This window comes from Alosa sapidissima, chromosome 2, assembly GCF_018492685.1.
Source record: "Alosa sapidissima isolate fAloSap1 chromosome 2, fAloSap1.pri, whole genome shotgun sequence".
Classification (NCBI taxonomy): domain Eukaryota; kingdom Metazoa; phylum Chordata; class Actinopteri; order Clupeiformes; family Clupeidae; genus Alosa; species Alosa sapidissima.
This window is the reverse complement of record NC_055958.1, coordinates 10,698,875-10,721,000: the sequence shown is the minus strand read 5'-3', so window position 1 is coordinate 10,721,000 and position 22,126 is coordinate 10,698,875. Positions and strand designations below refer to the sequence as shown.

Below are 22,126 nucleotides of genomic sequence, written 5' to 3'. Positions count from 1 at the left end.
ATAGAGGGGTAGTGTTCGCTGACATCTTTGCCGGCCTTATGGTAGGTCTTCAGTACCGATTTCAAGACATCGTTGGCTGTTTTGAAAGCTGGGTTTGTGATTATGTTCAGTTTTTCAAAGTGCTGGTTGAGACCTGACCTAATGGCCAGTTTTAGGAAGGATTGTTCCAGTGCACCTATGGAGCATTGTGGAGGAGGGGGGGCGCTACCACAGAAACCGAAAATTCTCAGGACAGCAGCATGTGTCCAAATTTCAATCTTAAACGTTCTATTTAAACATAAACATATCTGAAAACAGGGCTTTAAGTGTAAAATACCGAACTTGTCCTTTAACCTGACTCTCGCCAGGTGAATTTCGTTCCATCTAGCTCCACTCACATCCATCTGGGATCGCTTCCGTTGAGAGTGATTTCGGCACCAGATTTTATGGTAGAGCCAATCAGGACGCCGTAGCGTAGAAGCGACCAGGGGGTCAGGATTTGAAGGGTTAGCTTCAGCCACTTAGCATGGCATTTGGCCGCCGACATTTTTGAAAACATACCGTTACATGGTTGCAACTTCCGGCACCAGTTTTTACATGCGGATTGGTAGATGACAGCTCATGCACGAGTTTAGTGTTGGGCACGAGCGTCCTCGTGCGTCCACGTTGGTTTGCATTTCTGGAAGACGACAAATAAACAACTAACTACTTGGATTAAGCTACTGATACTTGTCTTAATGCCTACATGGTTAGGCTGTATTATACCTGACTTTGTGGTAAATAAAAGAAAAAGTAAATGTTGTCATATCAGGATATTATTTGCCTTATGTGTGGGTTGACAAGGTAACTGACTATGACCATACATTTTAGCAGATGCATAGCAATGACCTATATCCAGTTATTAGCCTACTCATTGCGCTGTGTATGAAAACTATTTTAAAACGTAGACGGTATTCCTACCTGTAGTCCATGACAACGCAACGTCTGGATCATGTAACCTGTCTCCCCAAGTGATTTAAAACAAAACAAATGTCAATAACTTATTTAGTTTGCTTTCTTGCAACATTGACATGATTAGGCTATGCATTTGATTTAAATGGCCAGGCTTCCAGTCGAGGCAAAAGCCAAATATCAACAACAGTTGCAGACTCTTGAAATGCCTGCTCAAACCACAATACCTGAGGGATGTGCGCTTCTATCGGTAAGTTTAACTTGCGTTGGCTTCATTTCGTCTGCCTGCAAATGTAGCCTAGGTTTAACAAGCTGCAAATTCACACTGGGTGCATCAAAAATCCCAGCTATCCACAAGTTTCTTACATCCCATGTCTACTTAATTATAGTCATTTTCGTTGGATAGCCTATTGCGTAATAGGCCTACAACCTGTCCAAATATAGCATTTAGGAATCATTGTTTGTGTAGCCTAAAGTGACTTAATATTGATTCGCATTGTTTATTATCACATATGAACATCACATTAAATAACCTAGGACTTCAGAGACAGGGCAAACTTCTACCACCATTCCCAAAATGTTATCCCAACCAATGAAATAAATTTACGCTTATAACGAGGTGAAGTGAAGCGCGTTCCCGAACAAATTCTTTTCCTCTGAGGGAATGTCCAATCTTCATCAACGACATACCGTTGTACCTGACGTTGTCTCTGTCTGTAACGTGGAATCTAATAGGCTGATTCTAGCTGGTGCCGGAAACGAACACCCATGAAACGCCATTTTCATAAAGATGGCTGCGGTCAATTTCAAACTTTTTTGGCTAAAGTAGCTAGCCTAGCATAGGCCATTGAAATGACCATTGAAATGGGGCGGGACTTAGTCACTCTCTCCAGTTATATATAATACCTCCATGGAAGCGACTGTGAGATTGTTCTCAGCGTCAGGGGTTGGTTTCGATGTGAGTGGTGTCAATAGATGACGGACAAGTGGCTTATCCAATCATATGCAAGGATTTTTGATAAGGCCCAGCCTTCTGAAACACCACTCCAATGTATCGATCCCAGATGGATGAGTTGAGCTAGGCGGAACGAAATTCATCTGGCGAGAGTCAGGTTACGAAAGGCTTGCATAAAACATCCGTAGTTGTACATTTAAGTTGATTTAGTCCAATTCAGTTAGGTTCAATTTAATCTGATTTTCATTTAGCCAATCGGTAAAAAGACGTACTGCCCAAGCCTTTGAATTAAGTCCAGATCGTCCAAAGTTTGTGCCTCTTGCTGTCCTTCGGGGTTAGCCTAGAAATCTAGACGCGCCCCTAGCGGCAGCTGCCAGGGCTAGTCTAGCAACTCTCTGTTGGCTTGTGAGCTCCAGAAATCGAAACTTATTCAGGCCAATAAAATCGTGTATAGAGTCGTTAGGTGGGCTTAAAGGTGCGATTTGTAAGATTGTTACCGAACGTTCTAGGCCAAAATCAAAACACTGGTGAACGTTCTCAAGTCTACCAGACGCGAGCCTCTTCTGGGTTGCCAGATGTAATGAAGACTTAGCTAACGTTAGTTGACCTGCAGCTGCTTTAACGTTTCTCCAACCATGACCCAGCTACACATTACGGAAACAGTGAAAACAAAAAATACCTCTCTAACCAACGTATCATATTTAGCTGAAGTTAGTGATGAAGTTTAGCCTAGGCTACCTGTTGTGGAGAAATATGGCCAGCTCTGCGTCAGACTTGATATTCTTTGTTTGATGAAGACGTCACCATATCAGGAAGCTCCTCCGATGTCCACTTAATTTGTTTCTTGTTTTAATTTTGGAAATGTGCCTGCCTCTCGTAGGCGTTCATGACTACAACTGACAGCTGTTGACAGTTGGCCTTTGCTAATTTAGCAACCCAAATAGGAGGACGCGCTAGCCCATTATTAATACGCTATTATACAACAATTGGGTTCTATGGAACTATTTATTTTTTTCTGATTGGCCGAGAGACGTTCCATGAGTTGGAATATCCCTGGACATTCAGACTCAGACTCAGCACAGCTAATAATAAATCACTCCGCGATACAATGCGAAGATTTGATACCCAGCTCTCCAACTATTTCAAGCAATGGGTTACTCCTTAGCAAACCATAACGAAACAGTGGTTCACCACATCTGTGGATTAAGCCACACAGTCAACTCAATGTAAGTAAGATAAACGAGGATGCTAATTGTTCTCAGCATTGCCAACATTGTGTATAATATGATTGTCACTTGGAGGAGACTTGTAGATAACTAACGTTAGCATAATTAGCTAACCGCTGCTAACGTGCTAGCATCGTCACGTCAGGCTGTGCACAGTAGTGTAACATTTATTCACTATACATTAATAAAGTTGAGTGGTTCTGCAATGTAGACTATGTTTCCGTTTTTTTCCCTTACATGACATGGCCCAGTGTCCTTGTAACATGCATGCAGCAAACCTAGATATGAATGTGATTTCAACATTTCTTTCAAGAAGACATGTAAACCACAAAGACCCGTAACAGAGAATGTCTAATAAGGGGAGAACTGCCACTCTCGGAAAACTTCCGGTTTCTGAACTGGTTGCAGTTCCTTCTGTGGTTCCACATGAGGGCGCTCGTCCACTAGTGCAGAATGCATGGAGGTCTATGGAGCTGTACCCCTCAAAATCCACTTTTCTCGGGATATAATTTTTTTTCAAGTAATTTGAATATTGTATTCAAAAGGGGAGGCAAAGAAAATACACTTGGTTGAGTATTATATTTCAAACGTGTCAATGACGTCATTCATTAGCACAATGCTAGCGTGTTATGGGCAACAACAACCCAACGCCCCGGTGGAACTCTGGTGGAACTGCAACCAAAAGTCAGTACAATGGGACTTAATACGGAGTGGCCAGGCTCTCCGTAGACGGGCTCTGCCCGTAACGAGAGGGGTCTGGAATGTTAGTTACCTAGCAACCAAGACGCTGTCTATTGAAAAGGGAACTATTAGGGGTTTGCACGGCGTGTCATCAGATCTGGACATCGCCATATTGGAGATACTCGCCTCATTAGAAAGCATTAGGCACTGAAGTAAAATGGTTAATTATTGCGGTGTTTTAGGTTGTACCAATAGGTCAGACTGAGAAAAACATCTGGTGTAGGTATCGACTTCCAAAAGTTATTAAAAAACCAGGGAGAAGAATATCCTGACAGATATTCACCATGCATGCCCACTTCTTTTAATGCTACACTCTAGATAGACCCCTCAACCTATAGCCATTCACATACTGTACATATTTAGGTCAAGAGTGGCGTGTTGGGTGAAGGTCTGGGGGCGAGGTGTGGTTGGTCGTGGTAGTAGGGGATGTGTGCATATGCTGGGGGCCTGGGGCGATGGGTGGCACGCAGGTCCTCCCCTCTGTCAGCTCGTCGCAGTATAACTGCGGGGGCTGGGTGGAACTGTGGCCATTAATGGGTGCCCAGGTTGGCAATCAGTCAGGCAATCAGTTATTCCTATTATTATACTTATCATTAATAGAATAATTACAACTCCTCTCCTCTGAAACCCTCCCTCTCTATGTTCCAGCTTCTCTCCTCCTGGCCCAACAGCAAGCCAGCCTTATACATATGCACACACACACACACACACACACACACACACACACACACATACATCCTCACATACTCACTACCCCTCACCCCCCATCCCAACACCACCTCATTCACACTCTCAGAGCTACCATCCGCACCCCCCCCCCTCTTTTCATTCCGGTCATCAATTTCATCCCTGATAATCATATCTGTAATCATCCTGGACGCAAATCATCCTTAGCCTTTCTGTTATTAATGTTATGTTGTTTTTGTGGAAGCCAAGTCAATGTGATGTCTTGTTAAGTTACAGTATGTGTTTATGTAATGTACATCTGTTTGTCGTATGTAGTATTCATGTGCATGTCGTAGTGTTGCATTTTCTGTAATGTCAATGATGTTTGCAAATAAAAAAAACAGGGAGAAGGGACAATAATGCCAGAAGTTATCAGAGGAAGGGGGGCGCTTGTGGACGCATTACGTCTTAGACGCATTTTGATGAGCTTTTCTGTTGTTTAGACACGGCTACAATCACGTAAGATATCCAAAGTCCATAATACTCCATTGTACGTGCTGGGTTACCATAGTTACCGGCCAGAACGTGACGTTGGTGCAAACCCCTAATTTTTTGATGCGTAAGAACGATGTCGAAATTAACATTTTTAAACAATAATGGGGTGTTTTCAGATTATTTATTGTTGTATAAAAGCAATATAGCACTCGTGATCGTGGGATTGGTCATGGATATTCCCACGGATGTTGTTGCCTGCGCCACTCGGCCTCCGGCCTCCGGCCTCGTGGCTACGGCCGAACAACACCCGTAGGAATATCCATGACCAACCCCACTCTCACTCGTGCTATATTGCTTAATTCTAGAATTAATCGTTCAAAACATAAACGAAAATTCCAAGAGATTCCGCCCCGTAACTCTTTTTTTTCATAGGTTTTACGGGTTAGAGTAATGTTGTCAAATAAGCCATCACTTCAATTCATCGTGTTTCCTCACTCTCTGACAACATATGGTGATCATTTTTGGAATGGTTACAGTTTATTTTCCATTATTTCCTACATACTGGACCTTTAACATAATGATTGATGGCAGAGTTGCAACGGTTTGGCTTGAATTCCCTGCTACTTGAAAACAAATCAGATGGATGTTGCTACTGGCGAACAGTGTGACACGAGTTAAGCTTTTATTAAGTTGGCAAACGTTTGAACTAGCCAACTAGCTCCGCTGGTGGGAAACGCATGAGACTCATAGCGCTGCCGCTGTCCTATTGCGTGCAAAGGGAATTTGAAAGACAACTGATTATCCCGCCCCTCGGACTGAGCACTGCGAACGGTGAGTGTCCAGACCCTACATTTTAATGTGGGTCTGGCTCGCCAGGCTACTTCGGGGTTGTTGTAGGCCAACTTTTCCTCTTAATGGACAGCTTTTGGCTTTCTGGAGTCTCCTGCCCTCCCCATAACTCTGCCTTGGCCCAGGTGTCAAATTGACATATTCAGCGCAGCAGTGTTTCTTTGCTGTTTTTCCTTGATACAATGTTTCAAATTAACGGTAATTTTCACTGAACGTTCTAAAGCACTCGGCGAATTGATAAAAAAATATGTAAGAATGTCAAAAAAATGGAACTACTTCATAGCCGTGCAAATAACCGATTTTTAATTGCACGTTCTAAAGAACCTTAATGGGAAACTGAATCAAGCAGTAGAATATGCATACAATTTAGAATGTTTGGCTAGAAAGACGCTACACGTGCAATTGATCATAGCCTACCCCACACGCAATTTCTCACGCTAACTGATTAGTCTTTATTTCCACGTGTTGTTTAATACTTCATTAAACATTAAACTTAATTCATTAAACTTATACTTCATAATTTAATTATGAAGTATACCCAGATAGCAGACGGGCATTGAAACTATGTAGAATCAACATTGCATTGTCAACCATAAATCATTGAATCAATGTCGGATTTCGCAGTTTGCACCCTCAGTTAATATTGAAACAATGTTGATTTATTAACTATGGACCAGCGGGATTTCAATTAAAATAAATATTGAAACAATGTTGAAATTACAACCAAACTAAAGATCAATGCGATTTCAATGGTATTTCAATTCATATTAAACCGCAGTAAACCACTATAATCTGGCAAAATATTGGGAAATCCATACCCTGCTTTATCTACAGCCAGGATACATTTGGCTAGCCTAGGTACGTCTGGTTTAGGCTACACAAGCTTGCATAAATAACCATTGACAACTTGTTATCAGTTTGAAAAGCAAGTGCATTTATTCACTCTTTTTCATTTATAAATTCCCGTGTGCTGTATTCCCTGCCATCCATTCAGTAGGCCTACGGTTGCAGTCTGACCATCCAGTTGAGTGAAGCGGCACATAACAGAAATAGAAGAAAGATAGACAGTGTTAGATACATTTGTTCAACTGAAGGCTACTTACAAGTGAAACTTTAGAATAATCATATTCCGTCTATGTACATCGTAGCCTACTAACTTACAAACTCAAAATGTGAGGCAACTTAAGCTATAGCTAGCTGGTTCACGTTAGCCAGCAGCACATCGTCTTCAGCCTATCATTTTGACAGTATGTTTAAACTCAAACATTTTATGTAAATCATATGAATATAATAAACTCTAACTTACTGACAACTAACGTTAAGGAAGGCCTAATTATAAATCAGAATGCCTAACGTTAACGTTAAAGATGAACTGAACTGGAATTTGAAGTAAAGGTGATATAACAGATGTATTTTATTTCTTCTCATTGGTACAATGATTAAAATGGCTGAATTTATTAAAAGGGATAAAATTGTACGTTGAAAGTGGTGTTGTTGTTACACAGGCGCCGCCATGTTGGATTTCAACAATCGGCTACGTCACTGGCATGGTAAGCTACTCTGCACTAGCACTAGCAGCCATAGCAGATAATGAGTCTGAGGCTAGCTGACATGGCTGAGGAAACTAACATTAGGCCTAGCTGAGTTACATATTGGCCATATGCAATTTATCATAGGCTAGCCTACATCACAAAATCTCATACAAAATGAAACCAAACTAGTGAAACAAAGGTGAACACTTTAACAGGGTGAATCATACTGAACGCTATTTTGTCAATGAGCAGAAACACACACGACATTCAAACTATTGATAAGATGTGCACTATGGAAACTGGTCTGTAACTTTGGACGGATAAATGCCATTGACTTGCCATATCCTGACTTAAAAAACCCTTTTCTTGCTTACTTTATCGCAAACTCGGTGGCAGCTTGTAGTCTTTTTCAATTCATAGAAGGGCGAGCCCACAGTCTATGTGCCATGGAGCCTAAGTTTCAACTTCGGCTTCGTTCACCCAATGCAGTCACTGGTCGCAATTACAAAGTCCGGGAAGATTCGTTCAATCGTTTAAAGTTTTAAGTGCAGTAGTGTCCCCTTTGGAATAATATCTCGAAGTAGCCTCAAATGAGGTCCAGTGTTAGATAGGCTACCATACGATCCAACCTAGGAAAGGGCTAGCAGCTAAACACCTTGGAAACACTCTTATGTCAAACTCCACAAGCTAGCACTCCGACCATAGAGAGTATAAACCATGACTCCGATGATATCACAGATCGATAATAATGCTTTTACTAGCTGGTATCTAAACCACAGTGGGTCTGTAAACGGAATCCAATGTCCCTTTCTACTCACCCTGAAGGCAGTTGTTCACCGTCTCAGGGCAGATTGTTGATGCGAGGGAGTTTAACTCGCAGTGCTGCTATCCAAGAGACTCGTGCAATATCAACATCCACAAGGTAAAAATCTGCAAACTCTCCACTAAGGTTAGCCTAAAATAAACGGCAAACTCGTGTATCCTCCGTGTATCTGGGGTTAACTTGGGGTAACGAAGTTTTTAACAGTTTCAAGGGAGGGAGAGAGAGAGAGCCCTTGTGAGTTGCTGTTACGAGTGCCAGTAGTCCATACTGCGTTAGCCTACATTGATGTGACAATGCGTGTTATATATGTAGTGGGTAGGGTGGTTGAGACAGGAAGCGCAGCTTGAAGGCCGTCCCACTGACGCTGATTATTTGGATCAGGTGGCACAAGTAGCGCTTCCTTTTAAATGTAGTGAGATGCAGACAGGAGAACAATAGTGCGGTGTGTGTTGAAGAGTGAGCTTTGTGGAATAAGCTGTGCAAACATGAAAACCTCGGCCTGGTGTCTGTGCGTATGGTGACCAGTAAATGGTACACACAGTTTCAAGTCTACTTTGCTCGCATAATAGCGAGGAGTGAATCCACACTGGTTTGCAGCAACAAGCAACGCTGATGCTGGCGAGAGTGTGCACAGCTATTAGTCATCCACACTGGTATAACTTCATTGGCTCGTCCTAATTCATCTTGGCTGGTCTTAAAAATGAGGATTGCCTTCGTCTGTCCAACAAGCCACCGTTTTTCCTGGATTTAACTATTTCGTTTTATTTCAATTCATGTATGTATGTGCCTCGGAAATCTACCACGTCTGTTGAATGTTTACTGGGAACTTAGGTGGGCCTAGGGGGAAGCCTGCTGGTGGTAACCTGTTAGCTTAAATGTTTTGCTTGTTTCTTTGTCTGTTTGTCTGGCAGTCATTGTAATACGTATTCGGCCTGGGGATTGTGCAATATTTCTTATGGGGACAGTGCTTCGTTTGCAGTGCTCACTAGTGTGAAGTGTGAAACGCTGTGTCTGTGTGTACGGCCCATTTGGTGTGAAGTGCCTCTTGCAGATTGGATTGTGTATGTGAAAAGTATTTATTAATGTATTCGACTTTATACACTGTAACTCATCTGGAAGACCTATTCATTCATTGTAATTTATTGTAGAATTTCATCCACTGTTGCCTATGTGGAACATTTGCTTGTCCTGATTGCCTATTAGTGTATTTATGGTGTCTGTCTAGTGTCTAATAAATGTATATATTTTTGATTACATCAGTTCCATTCCTCTTCCTTCATTGGACATAACCTGCCTAGGTAGTTTGAGGGAGAGCTCTGTTTGGTGGCCTAGCTTAGCTATACAAATTGTGAGCTTGAGCACCCCCTGGGGGTCACATATAGCTTATTTGTATATGCACCGTAGCCTTCGCATAGGCCTAATGTAGTGGTGGTGAGTGAGTATGCAGTTGTGTGGAGGATGTACAGTAGGCAATGTGTGTGAGGGATGGAGGGAGACAGAGAGACAGCGTGCGTGTTGCTGTCTCAAGCGCCCCTCATCCAGTTTTCTACATGACCTGTAGGCTAGGTCTACAGTAGCCTATGTTGTGCCGCACAAAATGTATTTATGTTGTACATTGCACAAAATGTATACCCCCCGAAATAAACACATACATAAATAAACATATTTTTCCCGTCACTTTGGCTTCCTTGAACATTTTCCCTACGTTTCGCCACTGCTTTGCAACAGATAGATTCCAGTGTCCATGCTCCGGCAGCGCCCACACAGTCATTTTCACCCAAATGATCCTACTGAAGGTTGAGCTGGAGCCTGAAACCCATCTAGTGGTAGTCAAGACACTACAGGCCTGTCCCTCACAGGCTCAAATTTGTAACCCATGCCATTAAAATTACTAATTTTCGTGTATACATAATATGCTGCAGCTGTTGCCTATTAACGTTTTTCATGTGACGTATTCTAGGTTCTATAGCTTTGTTTACATCCAGCTGGTAGGCAAGGGACAAGTTGAACCCATTGAACATCGTTGTCTGCAGCTGCCTCTCAGTAGGCTACATCTCTGTATTTCAGGCATCAATAAAGGTGATGATGAAACGTTATCCCATTGTTCAATATTTGATAGCCTGTCACAGGAACGTTGTTTCGCTAAAATCGCCCTGATTTGTTGCATTGATCTGTATCGATAACGTTATGGGAGAACCTGCATGTAGCCTAATGGTAGCCTAACTTTTTTTCTCTGTTCAAAACTCGGTTTACACGAAGACAATAGCCTTTCTTAGAAGCTGTGAAATTTGACCAGAAAGGAACATGTCTTCCTTCTGAAAGCTGACACAAAATCAAACAATATTTGATCATTTAACTTCAACTGAACAGCGACAGGTCTTGGTAGGCAGTAGACTCAGCAGACGTTAAAACGGTAGCCTACTGTTATAGCCAGAGTCAGTCAGCATCATGTAACATTAATGGCGTTAGTCATGAATCCTGTAACATATTATATCATATAACAGCGATGGCTTATTCGAAGACGATCTGCATGGATATATAACCACCCAGAAAAACTCAGAATGTGAGTGATAAAGTTCATTAATTGTATGAAACTTTTTATTAGTTATCCATTGCAGCATCGCCTATATTAGGCTGTTATGCTAGCTCAGCCTTTAAATATGTTGTTATTTTGGTCATGTGGACTTGATTAAACGGATAAAGATAATTCATAAACTGCTTATTTCTTACATGACTGAAGCAGTAGCCTAGGTTCAACAGTGGTGTTTGAGGTTGCTGTGTTAAGTTGTTGTGTGTGATCGCTAAACCATTAGGATCAAATCAGTTTATTTTGACATACGGGAGTTAGCCTGACCTGTAACGTTAGCCTATAGCACATAAGCCTATTCTGTTTTCATTTATTAGCATTTGTTGTGATTATATATAATCAAATGACACTCATGATAACTTGAAATAGAAGGACAGAAGATAGGTGATTGATGTCCACAAGCACGAATTTCACGAGACAAATTAGAACAAACTGTTCCGGTAAAAATAATCTTGCCATGTTTAAAATGCTGCACTTTTTCCCTTCATAGCCTATCTCTGGCTATTCATTTTTGGATGACTATAGATAGTAGTATTTTAGCCTACGTCTTCGTAGACAGTAGGCTACACCATTAGGCTATCTTGAGAATAAAAGACTTCACAGCTGCTAACGATCATCCTCCACAACCACGAGGATAGGTAGGCTAAACGGTAGTTCATCGCCTTTTTGCTTCTTATTGTAAAACCAACTGTTAGGGCCTACACAAGTGGTCGGCATCCCGGTCAATATTTGATATTAAAATTTCAATTTTTAAGCTATTTGTAACTATGTGTAGCCTATGCAACCGACTGTTGTAGGCTTGCCTACCACTCTCTGCAGTGCCTTGCCTACCATTCTTGCCTACCACTCTAGTTGTAAACAAACGGTCACATGACATTATGACGTAGGTGCAAAACCTTAATAGAACTTCTCAGGTCCTACCATGCCAGTGACGTCATTGAAACTGGCAGCGTTCTAATACTAACAAACCAATTTTGGTGTTGCTTAAAAAAGGCTACGTATTGATTTTTTTAAGTGTCATTTATTTTTAATTGTCATAATCAACACATTATCAATGTTGATTCTTTCAGTTCAGTTCATCTTTAACATAACATTATGATGAACTGCCATAACGTAACGTAAAACATTAATTTGACAACAGCAACGATAGTTGACTCAAGCATGAACAGGGCTGCCAACTTTTCAAAAAACCTTGGAGTGAGATTTGGTGGGGCCAACCAAAATTTTGCTGCGGAAATTTTTGTTTGGCTCGTTCAGCATTATACCATACAGTAAAAAAAAAGTACATTGGTTCTCAGGTGTAGGGACCAGGGTCCCAGAGTTAAATTAACATTGGTATCAAAGGGATCTAGCCTAATGCTAGGACCATGGGCGATGGAGGCATTCTGAAAGTGGGTGGGACATTTCAGGTGGGGGTATGGGGGTCCTCCCCCAGAAATTTTTTTTTGGACTAGATGCAATTTCCTGAATTCTGGTACATTTTACCAGGTTATTTAGATACTTCTATATAACAAAATAAAGCCAGCCTACGAAGTTAATAAAAAGTAAATCATGCATAATTTAAAAATAACTCAATATATAGGCTACTTGGCTACGCAATAAGGTTTCCATTACAGCACTGCGGACGTTCAATGAACGCATGAAAGCGGATAAAGTAAATGAAATATCAAACTAAAGCGAAAATGTCATGCTTATGAAGGCCTACCATTGTGCAGTCTAGCTGTGGTTAGTGACGTGATGCTGTTAATGGGGAGTTTTACATAAACCTATAGGTTATTATTTATTTGGCGTACAAACAGCACTGGTATTTCGCACGGCAATAGCGGGGGGGTCCAAACTAACAATTTTAAAAAGTGGGTGGGTGTTTTGTAAGAATTTAAGAAATGTTTGTATATTTTAACTTTTAAATGCATCAATCTGGTGCACTTTTAAGAATAAATTCAGAGGTCAGACTTGCTTATTTTTATGGAAATATTTGTGCTGTAGCCTAAGCTATTTTGCACTTCAGAATTATAACCATGCATACACAGGTGGAATAGTTATGGTGATATTGCAATAAGTTCACAACCACAAAAACATATGGTCCATTTCACAGTTCAGAAATGTTCAGCACTCCATGAAATTATGCAGAAGTGGTCACCTGTGTTTTTCAGCTAGTTCATTTAAGATAATATATTGGTCATTGTAATGGCCATAGCCTACAGGCTATTACTTTTTCAGGATGTACCCATATCTGCATGATGTGAATGTTTGCATATGGCTTATGTCAGGCTTTATATCAATATTTGTGTCTCCTTATTTGATTTTCTTTATATTTTTGCATTAATGTCACTAGAAAGCATGGCAATATAAATATATTCATTTATCTGTGTAAGTGGGATTGGCTGGAACCTGACAATATAAGAACCATGATAGTGGGATAAACTACTGAGCAATTTACAAAAATGTATGTAGGCCTACTGACAAATAGTTTACATTAGAATACATTATAATTTCGCCCCAATGAGGCTATGTAGAAATGTGTTGCAATTTCAAAAACAGAGGCATGCTTTATATCCTCGTATTCGGTACGGTTTGCTGTTTATTGTGATATTAGGTTTGCCACATGTTGTGTGAAGGGTTAGTGAGATATTACAACCGAGAGTAATGGGTGTGCACTGTGTGCAAAATGCAAATATGATTAGCCTAAATTGCACGTCGGTTCAATGATAATTTTCTCGCGAACCATTTATCACAGCAACTTGGCGCTAATATCATTGGAAAGCTTAGATTCCGCTCGTTCACATGATGTGTGATATCATGTATAGGTTTAGTTTAGTTGAACCTCATCTGCCAGGTATTTTTGACCTACCACGTTGACACTTCAGCGTGAAAAATACTCAAAGCATAGGCCTACCTGAAGCCGGGGGAATGCGTCTGGGATGGCTTTTGAAGTAGCATCGCAAATGAGAGAAAATTTAGAAAATTCCACAGACAGGGGGTGCTCTTGAACCCTCTCATCGTCTCTGAAAGCATAACCGTGGCTCAACAGGTAGATCTATAGTCTAAACTCATTTTTCAGGCATCTGACCGACCGGGTTGACACTTCAGCGTGAGAAATCGTGGGTGTGGCGTGTGAGTGTGTGAAACTAATCAAATGCGTGTGTCTCACGGCCAATGCGTGAGAGTTGGCAGCTATGAGCATGAATGAGTTTGTAAGTTAGACAGTAGGCTATGTACATAGACTGTAAACATGCACGAATTTAATGTAGTACAATTTCACATTGAAACATTATCGTTAGATAGATAAATGTTTGCTTACCTAAGGTGGAGCGGCGAACTTGACATAGAGCTGAACACGGTTGGTCTGACTGAATCATTGCTCAAAATGATCTCCAGCCGGACAGTTCAAACGTCGTCGCGCGGTCAACTAAAAATCCACTAGCCTACTTTTCAATCACCACGTCAAAATTTCCCAGTAAACCATACATCCATGACTTTTCAATATCTTTTAGTGAACTATGTATCGATGCTCTATCGATTATGGCAATATAAACTATAAACCAATGTTGTTTCGATGTCTCTCTATTTATGCTCATGCACTGTCGGGGTTTTGTCAGGATTGTAATGCTGATTCAATGTCTATTTACCATTGAGATTTCAATCTCAACCAAAATGATGATTTGGGTGGAAAATCAACATCATATCAATGTCACCTTGCTATCTGGGTAAGCTGCAACTGGATCCTTCATTTAGTGGACCATAAAGTTTGCATGCATGCACGCCCTGCATGCTTATGCTTCAAGAGGCAACATTGCATCAAAACGAGACCACAAGCTCAAATTCACACATTCAATGATCAAAGAATAACTGAATGACTCCTTTACTGTCAACCAATTTGAACAGCCTGTATAAACAAGGCCCCAGGGAGGGAGAGATGTTGAATAACCTTTGGCAAAACCGAAACTGCGCCCTTAAAACACAGGAACGTAAATGTTGTGCATAACGCTCTGGTCGGAAGAATTTCCTGACGGACGAATCCATTGCCTAACTTCTGAAATCCAGCTTTTCTTCAAAGTAATGATTACAAAGCGGTAACGTAGGGCCACGAATGCCCTTATCATTGCACTATTTTAGCTCACTGATTGCTGTTTAAAATGCCCTCGAGGATTATATGTAAAGGCACAGCTGCGGCTGTTGCTGCAACAAGAATAAGGAATATTTTGGGACCTGTCATGTCGAAGGGTGAATGGCTATGTTCCGTTTATGGTCATCATGTTAAAAGCAAGTTTTTAAACACCTCCTCAGGTAAGGTTACATCTTTGTGAAATTGCTAACTGAGAATAGACCTGCTTGTTATTATTTTTCTGTAAAATTCCATTTATATTTCTATTGTCATCTGTTGGTTAGGCCTATTGTGTTCTCGCACAAGGGTAAATGATGCTGCTAGTTAGCAAGCAAGTCAACGCTTGTTTTTTTTTTAAACAGAGAAGGAGAAAGGAGAAAACCTTGTTTGGCACAAAGGGTTCAATATGGTGATTAACTGACCTTGTTGTTAGCAAAGCAGGACGATCTGTCATACTGTCACTAGTGAAACTACTTCCTTCACTTCTGTAGGTGACACTGTTAAAATTGGAGACCTTTCATATCAGCTCAAAAAGCCAAGAAGACCAGAATTTGTTCCCATAAACCACAGTAAGCAACCTGCTCTGACCTATTTTGACTTTTTCTCTTTCTGATCTTGTTTACTGACTGGTGTTTTAAATGCATAGCTGGTTAGTCCTCAGTACTTGTAGCCTCATATGTGTGGACTTCTGGCATTTTTTTGTGGGACTTGCAGTTATTTAGCTTGTCTTTTGCAGTTTTGGATACCTTGCCCCAGACTGTTGTACAGCATCTCCGATGGATTATGCAAAAGGATCTGTTGGGGCAAGACGTGTTCCTCATTGGACCTCCAGGCCCGCTGAGACGTTCCATAGCAATGCAGTACCTGGTAGGCCTAGTACTTCAACAATCAAAGATGTAATGCTTTGATAGGCGTAATAATAAGCGTTTTTCTGGATCCAGTTAAATTAAATTCACAAAATAGACATGTATACATCAATAATATATGGAGTTAAACTTGATAATCTACTTTATTACCTTAGTTTGAGGAAAATAAATTGGAAAAATAATTGTATAAATGCAAAACTGTCATTTAGTGTAATGGTCCACACTTTTTTTTTTACTACAGTTTGATTATTACATCTTTAAACTAGAAATGCAAGGAATTCCAAGGAATTACCAGTGCATGAAAATGCCAAAAATATGATGTAAAATATCATACAGAGGAAAAACAAATAATGCAGAGATAGGTGATATGCCAAATAAAGTGGTTGCTATGATGGTTGCTATGGTTATCATGGTGGTTGCTAAGTTGACATTAAAGAGGTTGTTGCTAGGGTAAATCATATGGTTGCTAGGGTACATATGGTGGTTGCTATGCCAAATTAAGTGGTTGCTATGGTGGTTGCTAGGTTGACATTATTGAGGTGGTTGTTAGGTTGTTGCTAGGGTAATTAACTCATTGAATGCCAAGCTGTTTTCGGGAGCTTTGTCCTAGAGTGCCAGCAATCTAGACCATTGTTGATAATTTGTACAGCCACAGAATATTCTGTGTTATATCTATGAAGAAATACAATGGCTCGATTAAAAGGTGAGACTTTAAGCTCTCGGTGGGTGCAAACCGTGTATTTCTACACGCCTCTGTTCCTGAGAAATCCCAAGCTAAACAGTGGGTAAACAGTGGCTAGTTTTCATCAAAATCGCTGTTTTTTTCTAGAAATGGAGATATAACCTCTTTCATGAAATATGAAGTGTTGCCTGTTACTTACTTGTGTAAACTTTCCGGGAAGTGATCAGTGAGATCTGGCGAGACTGCCACCTAGTGATAGACCCACGAAAATGGCCTGGTTTTGACCTGACGTGCATGCGTCACTGATTCGACCCAAAGCGGCAACCGAGTTATGATAAAATGTCCAGATAAAATGTCCAGATTGTGCGTTTTCATGAGTATTCGATTATCATATATTTCATTTCCATTCATCACAGAGTTCCCAAAATCACATATAAGGTGTGTTAGAGTGTCTAGTTTCGTAATTAAAAAAAAAAGCTAAAAACGTAATATTAATTAAATTAATTTAATTTAATACGTTTTTGGCACTCAACGCATGGGAAGGAAAAACATAATATTACGTTTTTGGCACTCAATGAGTTAAGATGGTTGCTAGGGTGTTACTAGGGTACATATGGTTGTTGCTATGCCAAATAAAGTGGTTGCTATGCTGGTTGCTATGGTAATCATGTTGGTTGCTAGGTTGACATTATAGTGGTGGTTGGTTGCTAGTTTGTTGCTAGGGCAGGGGTCGGCAACCTTTACCACTCAAAGAGCCATTTGGACCCGTTTCACACAGTAAAGAAAACACTGGGAGCCACAAAACCCTTTTGAAATTTAAAATGAAATAACACTGCATATAACCTTTTTTTTGCCTTTGTGCTATGTATAAATGTAACCTGCATTGTGTTAAACCTGCGCGATTCAGCCCTGCACACGCCCAGACTCGAACCCGCGAACAGCAGCACCTCGGATCGGGAGGCGAGCGCGCTAACAATTGAGCCAATAGCCCAGGCTACTCGCTCGCATGCCAGCAGCACTCTTGAGGCGTCGTGGAGTGAGGTTTACCAACGTTCCACAAGCACAGCTAAGCTAGCTGGCATCCGTTACACTCACCCCCCTAAACCTCACTCCCGATCCGGGTCACGGCACCAATGTAACCTGCGTTGTGTTAAACCTGCGCGATTTAGCCCTGCACACGCCTAAGCTAAGCTAGCTGGCATCCGTTACATAAACAAACTATAATATGTTACATTTATGAAATCAATGAACGACTGCAGAAAAAATGAAATAACATTTCTGCATGCAACAAAACATTTTTAACTATGAAAAAAAAAAACGTTGGGTTGAAGGTTAAATAAAAAGTAAAATACTCAATGTATTAAATTATCCACTGGCAGCAAACCAAAAATGCCGTCCTCTCTGTGTGCCGTCATCCTTTTACTGGCGCTGTGCAGTCAGCTGTCAACCTGAATAAAAAAATGTCTTACACTGAACAATGAAAAAAAAATATATATATATGCAAAATAATGGCAATTAAAATATTTATCATACTTGGTCAATGTGATTTCTGCTCCTGAACCTCAGTGCACAGCGTCTGCACATCGGGGCTGTATGCCGTCACCTTCATCTTCACGTAAGCTGTCATTTGTGAGGCGTGTGCGATGTTTGTTTTTAATATATTTCATGTTGGAGAACACCTGCTCATATACATAATGTGGATCCAAAGATCGACAGGACTCCAAGTGCATACTTTTTCATGTTCACATACATGTCGGGGATAGCATTCCAAGTTTCAAACACAAGTTTGTGTGGTTTGGGGAGGTTTTCAATATCACGCCATTTGTGCTTCTGAGCAAGAGCGGCCTTCTGACGTGAAACATCTTCAAGGTCCGCTGTCAAGCGCTTGAACTTGGACACCCACATGTCTTTGTCGGCTATGTCAGCCAGTTCCATCTCAAGATCAGTTGACCTACAAAGTTTTCAGACAGTACAGACTGCAGACAGCTGCCCTATGCAATGACGGAGACATCAGCAGTAGCCCGATGTAGTCGCCTACCGTAGATTACCTTTGAACATTACCGTAGATTACCTTTGAGAATTTGCATAGATAAGTATTGCTAGGTAGGCAACGTTAGCTAACATTTTACAGTAGCCTAGGCTAATATCGGTGGTGCGCCCTCGCAGCTCCGTTTAATCTTAGACTATGCATGGCAAGTGGCAAATAGTAGGAACAAACTCAGTGAAGAAAGATATCAGTAGATAATTCAAATTTGTAGTGTTTTGTTCACTTGGATTTTGAAAATGTTAGAGAAAGCCTTTTCTGCCTCAGATCCAGACATAACTTTGCATCATAACTTCTATCAGACAGGAACGATCACTGCCTAATCCACTTTACACTACTTTAGCAACGTCTTTAGCTGCAGGTTGTGAGCAACAGGCCAACACAAGATACAGTTGCAATACAGTTTCTTTACTTAATGCTATTGAGTCTATTAGATATGGGTCCACAATGATTAAGTTTATCTTCTCTTGATATTGACGAGATGAAGCCGTTAGGCTACTGTGCTCTGCTCAGCTCAACTCAAATCTACGCTCTGCAGGCGATTGTCATGTCAACAATATGGCCTCGCTGGTGTTTGCGAATAAGCCCTACAGTGGGTCCCAGTTAAAAATTGACACTTCATTCACGATCATGGTGAATGGTGAAATGTAAGTACAACTGCAGCCGCTTGGGGGCAGCATAGTCTGCTGTGGAGTTCCACGGTCGAACCAGACGGCGCATTCGACAGCAAGGACTGTGATTGGCTGAGTTTTCAGTGCGTTTCTCTGTGTTTTTAGCAGCCCCTGCAACATGCTAGTCCACTGTAGCCTAAGCCTTGTACATAATGTTAAACATAGTTTTGGATTCGGTGGCAAGATTTCTTGATTGTACAGTGCCTGTCTCTCAGTAATGTTTTAAAATGAGAGCTTCGTCAGCTGGCAGTAGGCTACTTTGTCGGCAGTCATGAGAAGTTTGCTTGCTAACAGAACATAAATATGCTGCCCAGAAACCTTGTGAATAGTTCTGATTTTTTTTACTACACTAACGAGGTTGAAATATAGCCTTTGCCTACAGCATCTCCTTAACAGTAATGTTAACAAAATGACAGCATTCATATAACAAAGGAAAACGAATTCGGTCACTCAAGACTGTGCCACAGTAACCAGTGTAGGCTACAGTCCTACCCAATAGGCCTACTCGAAGCAGATAGCGTTGTCTGACGGTCGAGTGGGTTAATGCACGTATTTCCAGAACAGGTCTGCAACTTTCAGGTTGTTCTGAGTTCGAATTTAGGCAGGAGCAGAGCCATATAAAGGCCTAGGCCTATTGTTATCATTTTTTGCAAGGTGTTGCTCCTGGCAATTCTTGTTTATAAGACGTTTGGTGATTAATTGATAGCTGTTTTTGGGACACGTTAAACGTTCTTTATAATGAGCGCATACGGGGAGTAAAACGACTGTTACGCGCTGTTACAAGTGTAGGCTACAATGATTGCAATACAAAAATATGCGCGTGTTAGTTTAGTTAGTTTTGTGATGTTTTGCACTTTTGCCTCGTGTGTTTTCAGGTTTGAGGGCTTTTTTGGCAAGATTGACCTTGGTTAGACTCTGCATGTTATTTCTCCGTATGGAAAATAAAGTCAATTTTCGACACACGTCTGTTATTAGTTCAATAACAAGTGTTGCTTGTTAAAACATGTGACTAGTGAAACTCAAATGATTTTAGAAATATTTAGCCAAAGCCAAAAAGTGTTAGAGAGAAGGAGAGACGCCGGTGCAGCTCAGATGTCTTCTTCATTTTTTTTATTCTTTTAGTAAAAGGTGCAGAACATTATTAAACTTTGACTAACGTTTCGATGTTTGTTAGTCAAAAACATCGACACATCGAAATGTTAGTCAAAGTTTAATAATGTTCTGCACCTTTTACTGAAGAATAAAGAAAATTAAGAAGACATCTGAGCTGCACCGGCGTCTCTCCTCTCTAAAATATCTGTCCTGGCCTGGCCTAGCCGTGATTCCCCATTCCACAAAGGACAACTTTACTTCATTGTTAGTCTATATCAAAAGCGGTTGTTCACTTTGTGTGAATGACGCTATTTCCCGCGTCTTTTTTATTCCAACCGTGGGCACCTACTCATCCTGGATTGGCATTAGTGAAACGAGTTGAGCTAGGATGACCAGACAACGCTATGTCAAACCTTGCTTTATCACTTATCTTGGATGTCTTAATTCTGCCTTTGTGAAATACCCCTCGGGTCCCAAAAGCTTGAATTTGGTTGCTTCAATGGCGGATCAGGACAATCTTAATCAAAGGTTATGTATCATCTGTCAAGAAGATAATAAATTGCCTGTAACAAGTGAAAAGACAGGATGTGAGAGGATCAAACAAGCTGCTAAAATCCGTGATGATGTGGTTACAAATCGTATCAAAACTCTGATGGGGGATGATGATGAGGATAATGATGATAATAGCACGTTTGTTTACCATAATACCAACAAATGCTACAAGTCATACACTCATTCTCGTAAACTGACATCTATTGAGAAGAAAAGAATTGAAGAATCTAAGGTGTGTGAGACAGAAGATGAGGCTACAAGTGTTAAATTCACAGCAACCTTACGAAGAAGTGTTACACCTTGTGCACCTCCAAGTTCTGACAAGGATGCAAGAACATTGCCCTGTGTTATACTGTATGTGGATATATGGAACACAAGAAATGTCGTGACAAGTACAGAATTTGTGAGTATGATAGTGCAAAGAAACTCATTGCTGCAGCAAAGCATAACCAAGATGTAGTTTTCACACGAATTGCAGATCGACTGAGGGACGATGAAGATAGCTCTATATTAAATCAGTCATATCAGCAGATTTATTTTGCCACAATCTCTGTCGCCAGAACTACATGCGAAAATATGAACGTGCCATCAAAGCCAAAGTACTAGAGAAACCAGCCATTACCAACATTAAGCAGGTGCTATTTGCTCATGCTCTTTCATATATTGACAAGCTTTTGGCAAAGGGAGAGTGTTGCACTGTGAGTGATATTGTGGAGTTTGCGTTGAGCCTGTTGGAAGAAGGCAAGGTGCTTACAAGTACCTTCCAGACCTGTGATATGAAAAAGCTGATCCTTGATCACTATGGAGAATTGGTCACAATCGCTCCCAACAGTAGGATAAATTAATCTGACATTTTTTTCTCATCTGACATTAACGCTACTGACTTGGCCATCAAGCTGAATAATCAGGACATAATGAGAGAGGTAGGCACCAAGTTGAGAGAAGTGCTCCTGGAAGTTGATTTTGGTCTGCAAGACAGCTTCCAAAGCAAGACTAGAGCCAACGGAACTGCCATCAAAATGTCTGAAGCCCTTACCACCAAGTCTGCTCACAGTATGTAAGTGTGCAGGCAGGTGTGACAATCGTCGATGTCGCTGTCGCGCTGCTGGAGTTTCATGCACCGTATTCTGCCATGGAAAAATCATCCTGTAAAAACCCATCCCACTAACATGCTTGCACACATACAGTACACTTTGAGAGAAATCAGTATATGGTACACTTTTACTTAATTTGGTATGATGTTATTTTGCATCACTTTTATGGCTACATAATTTTATTTGCACCCAATTGTTTTATTTTATATCATTGTA

General features: G+C 40.9%; 1 protein-coding gene across 2 annotated transcripts in view; it reads left to right on the top strand.

Moving 5' to 3' along the window:
• Positions 1-14,806: 14,806 nt before the first annotated feature.
• Positions 14,807-22,126, top strand: part of vwa8 (von Willebrand factor A domain containing 8) — a 201,987-nt gene continuing 194,667 nt past the window's right edge. For both annotated transcript variants that reach the window (XM_042065280.1, XM_042065290.1), the window contains exons 1-3: positions 14,807-15,091; positions 15,401-15,478; positions 15,646-15,776. In XM_042065280.1, the coding sequence (XP_041921214.1) occupies positions 14,941-15,091; positions 15,401-15,478; positions 15,646-15,776 (360 nt within the window). In that variant the 5' untranslated portion in view covers positions 14,807-14,940. The remainder of the gene's footprint in view (positions 15,092-15,400; positions 15,479-15,645; positions 15,777-22,126) is intronic.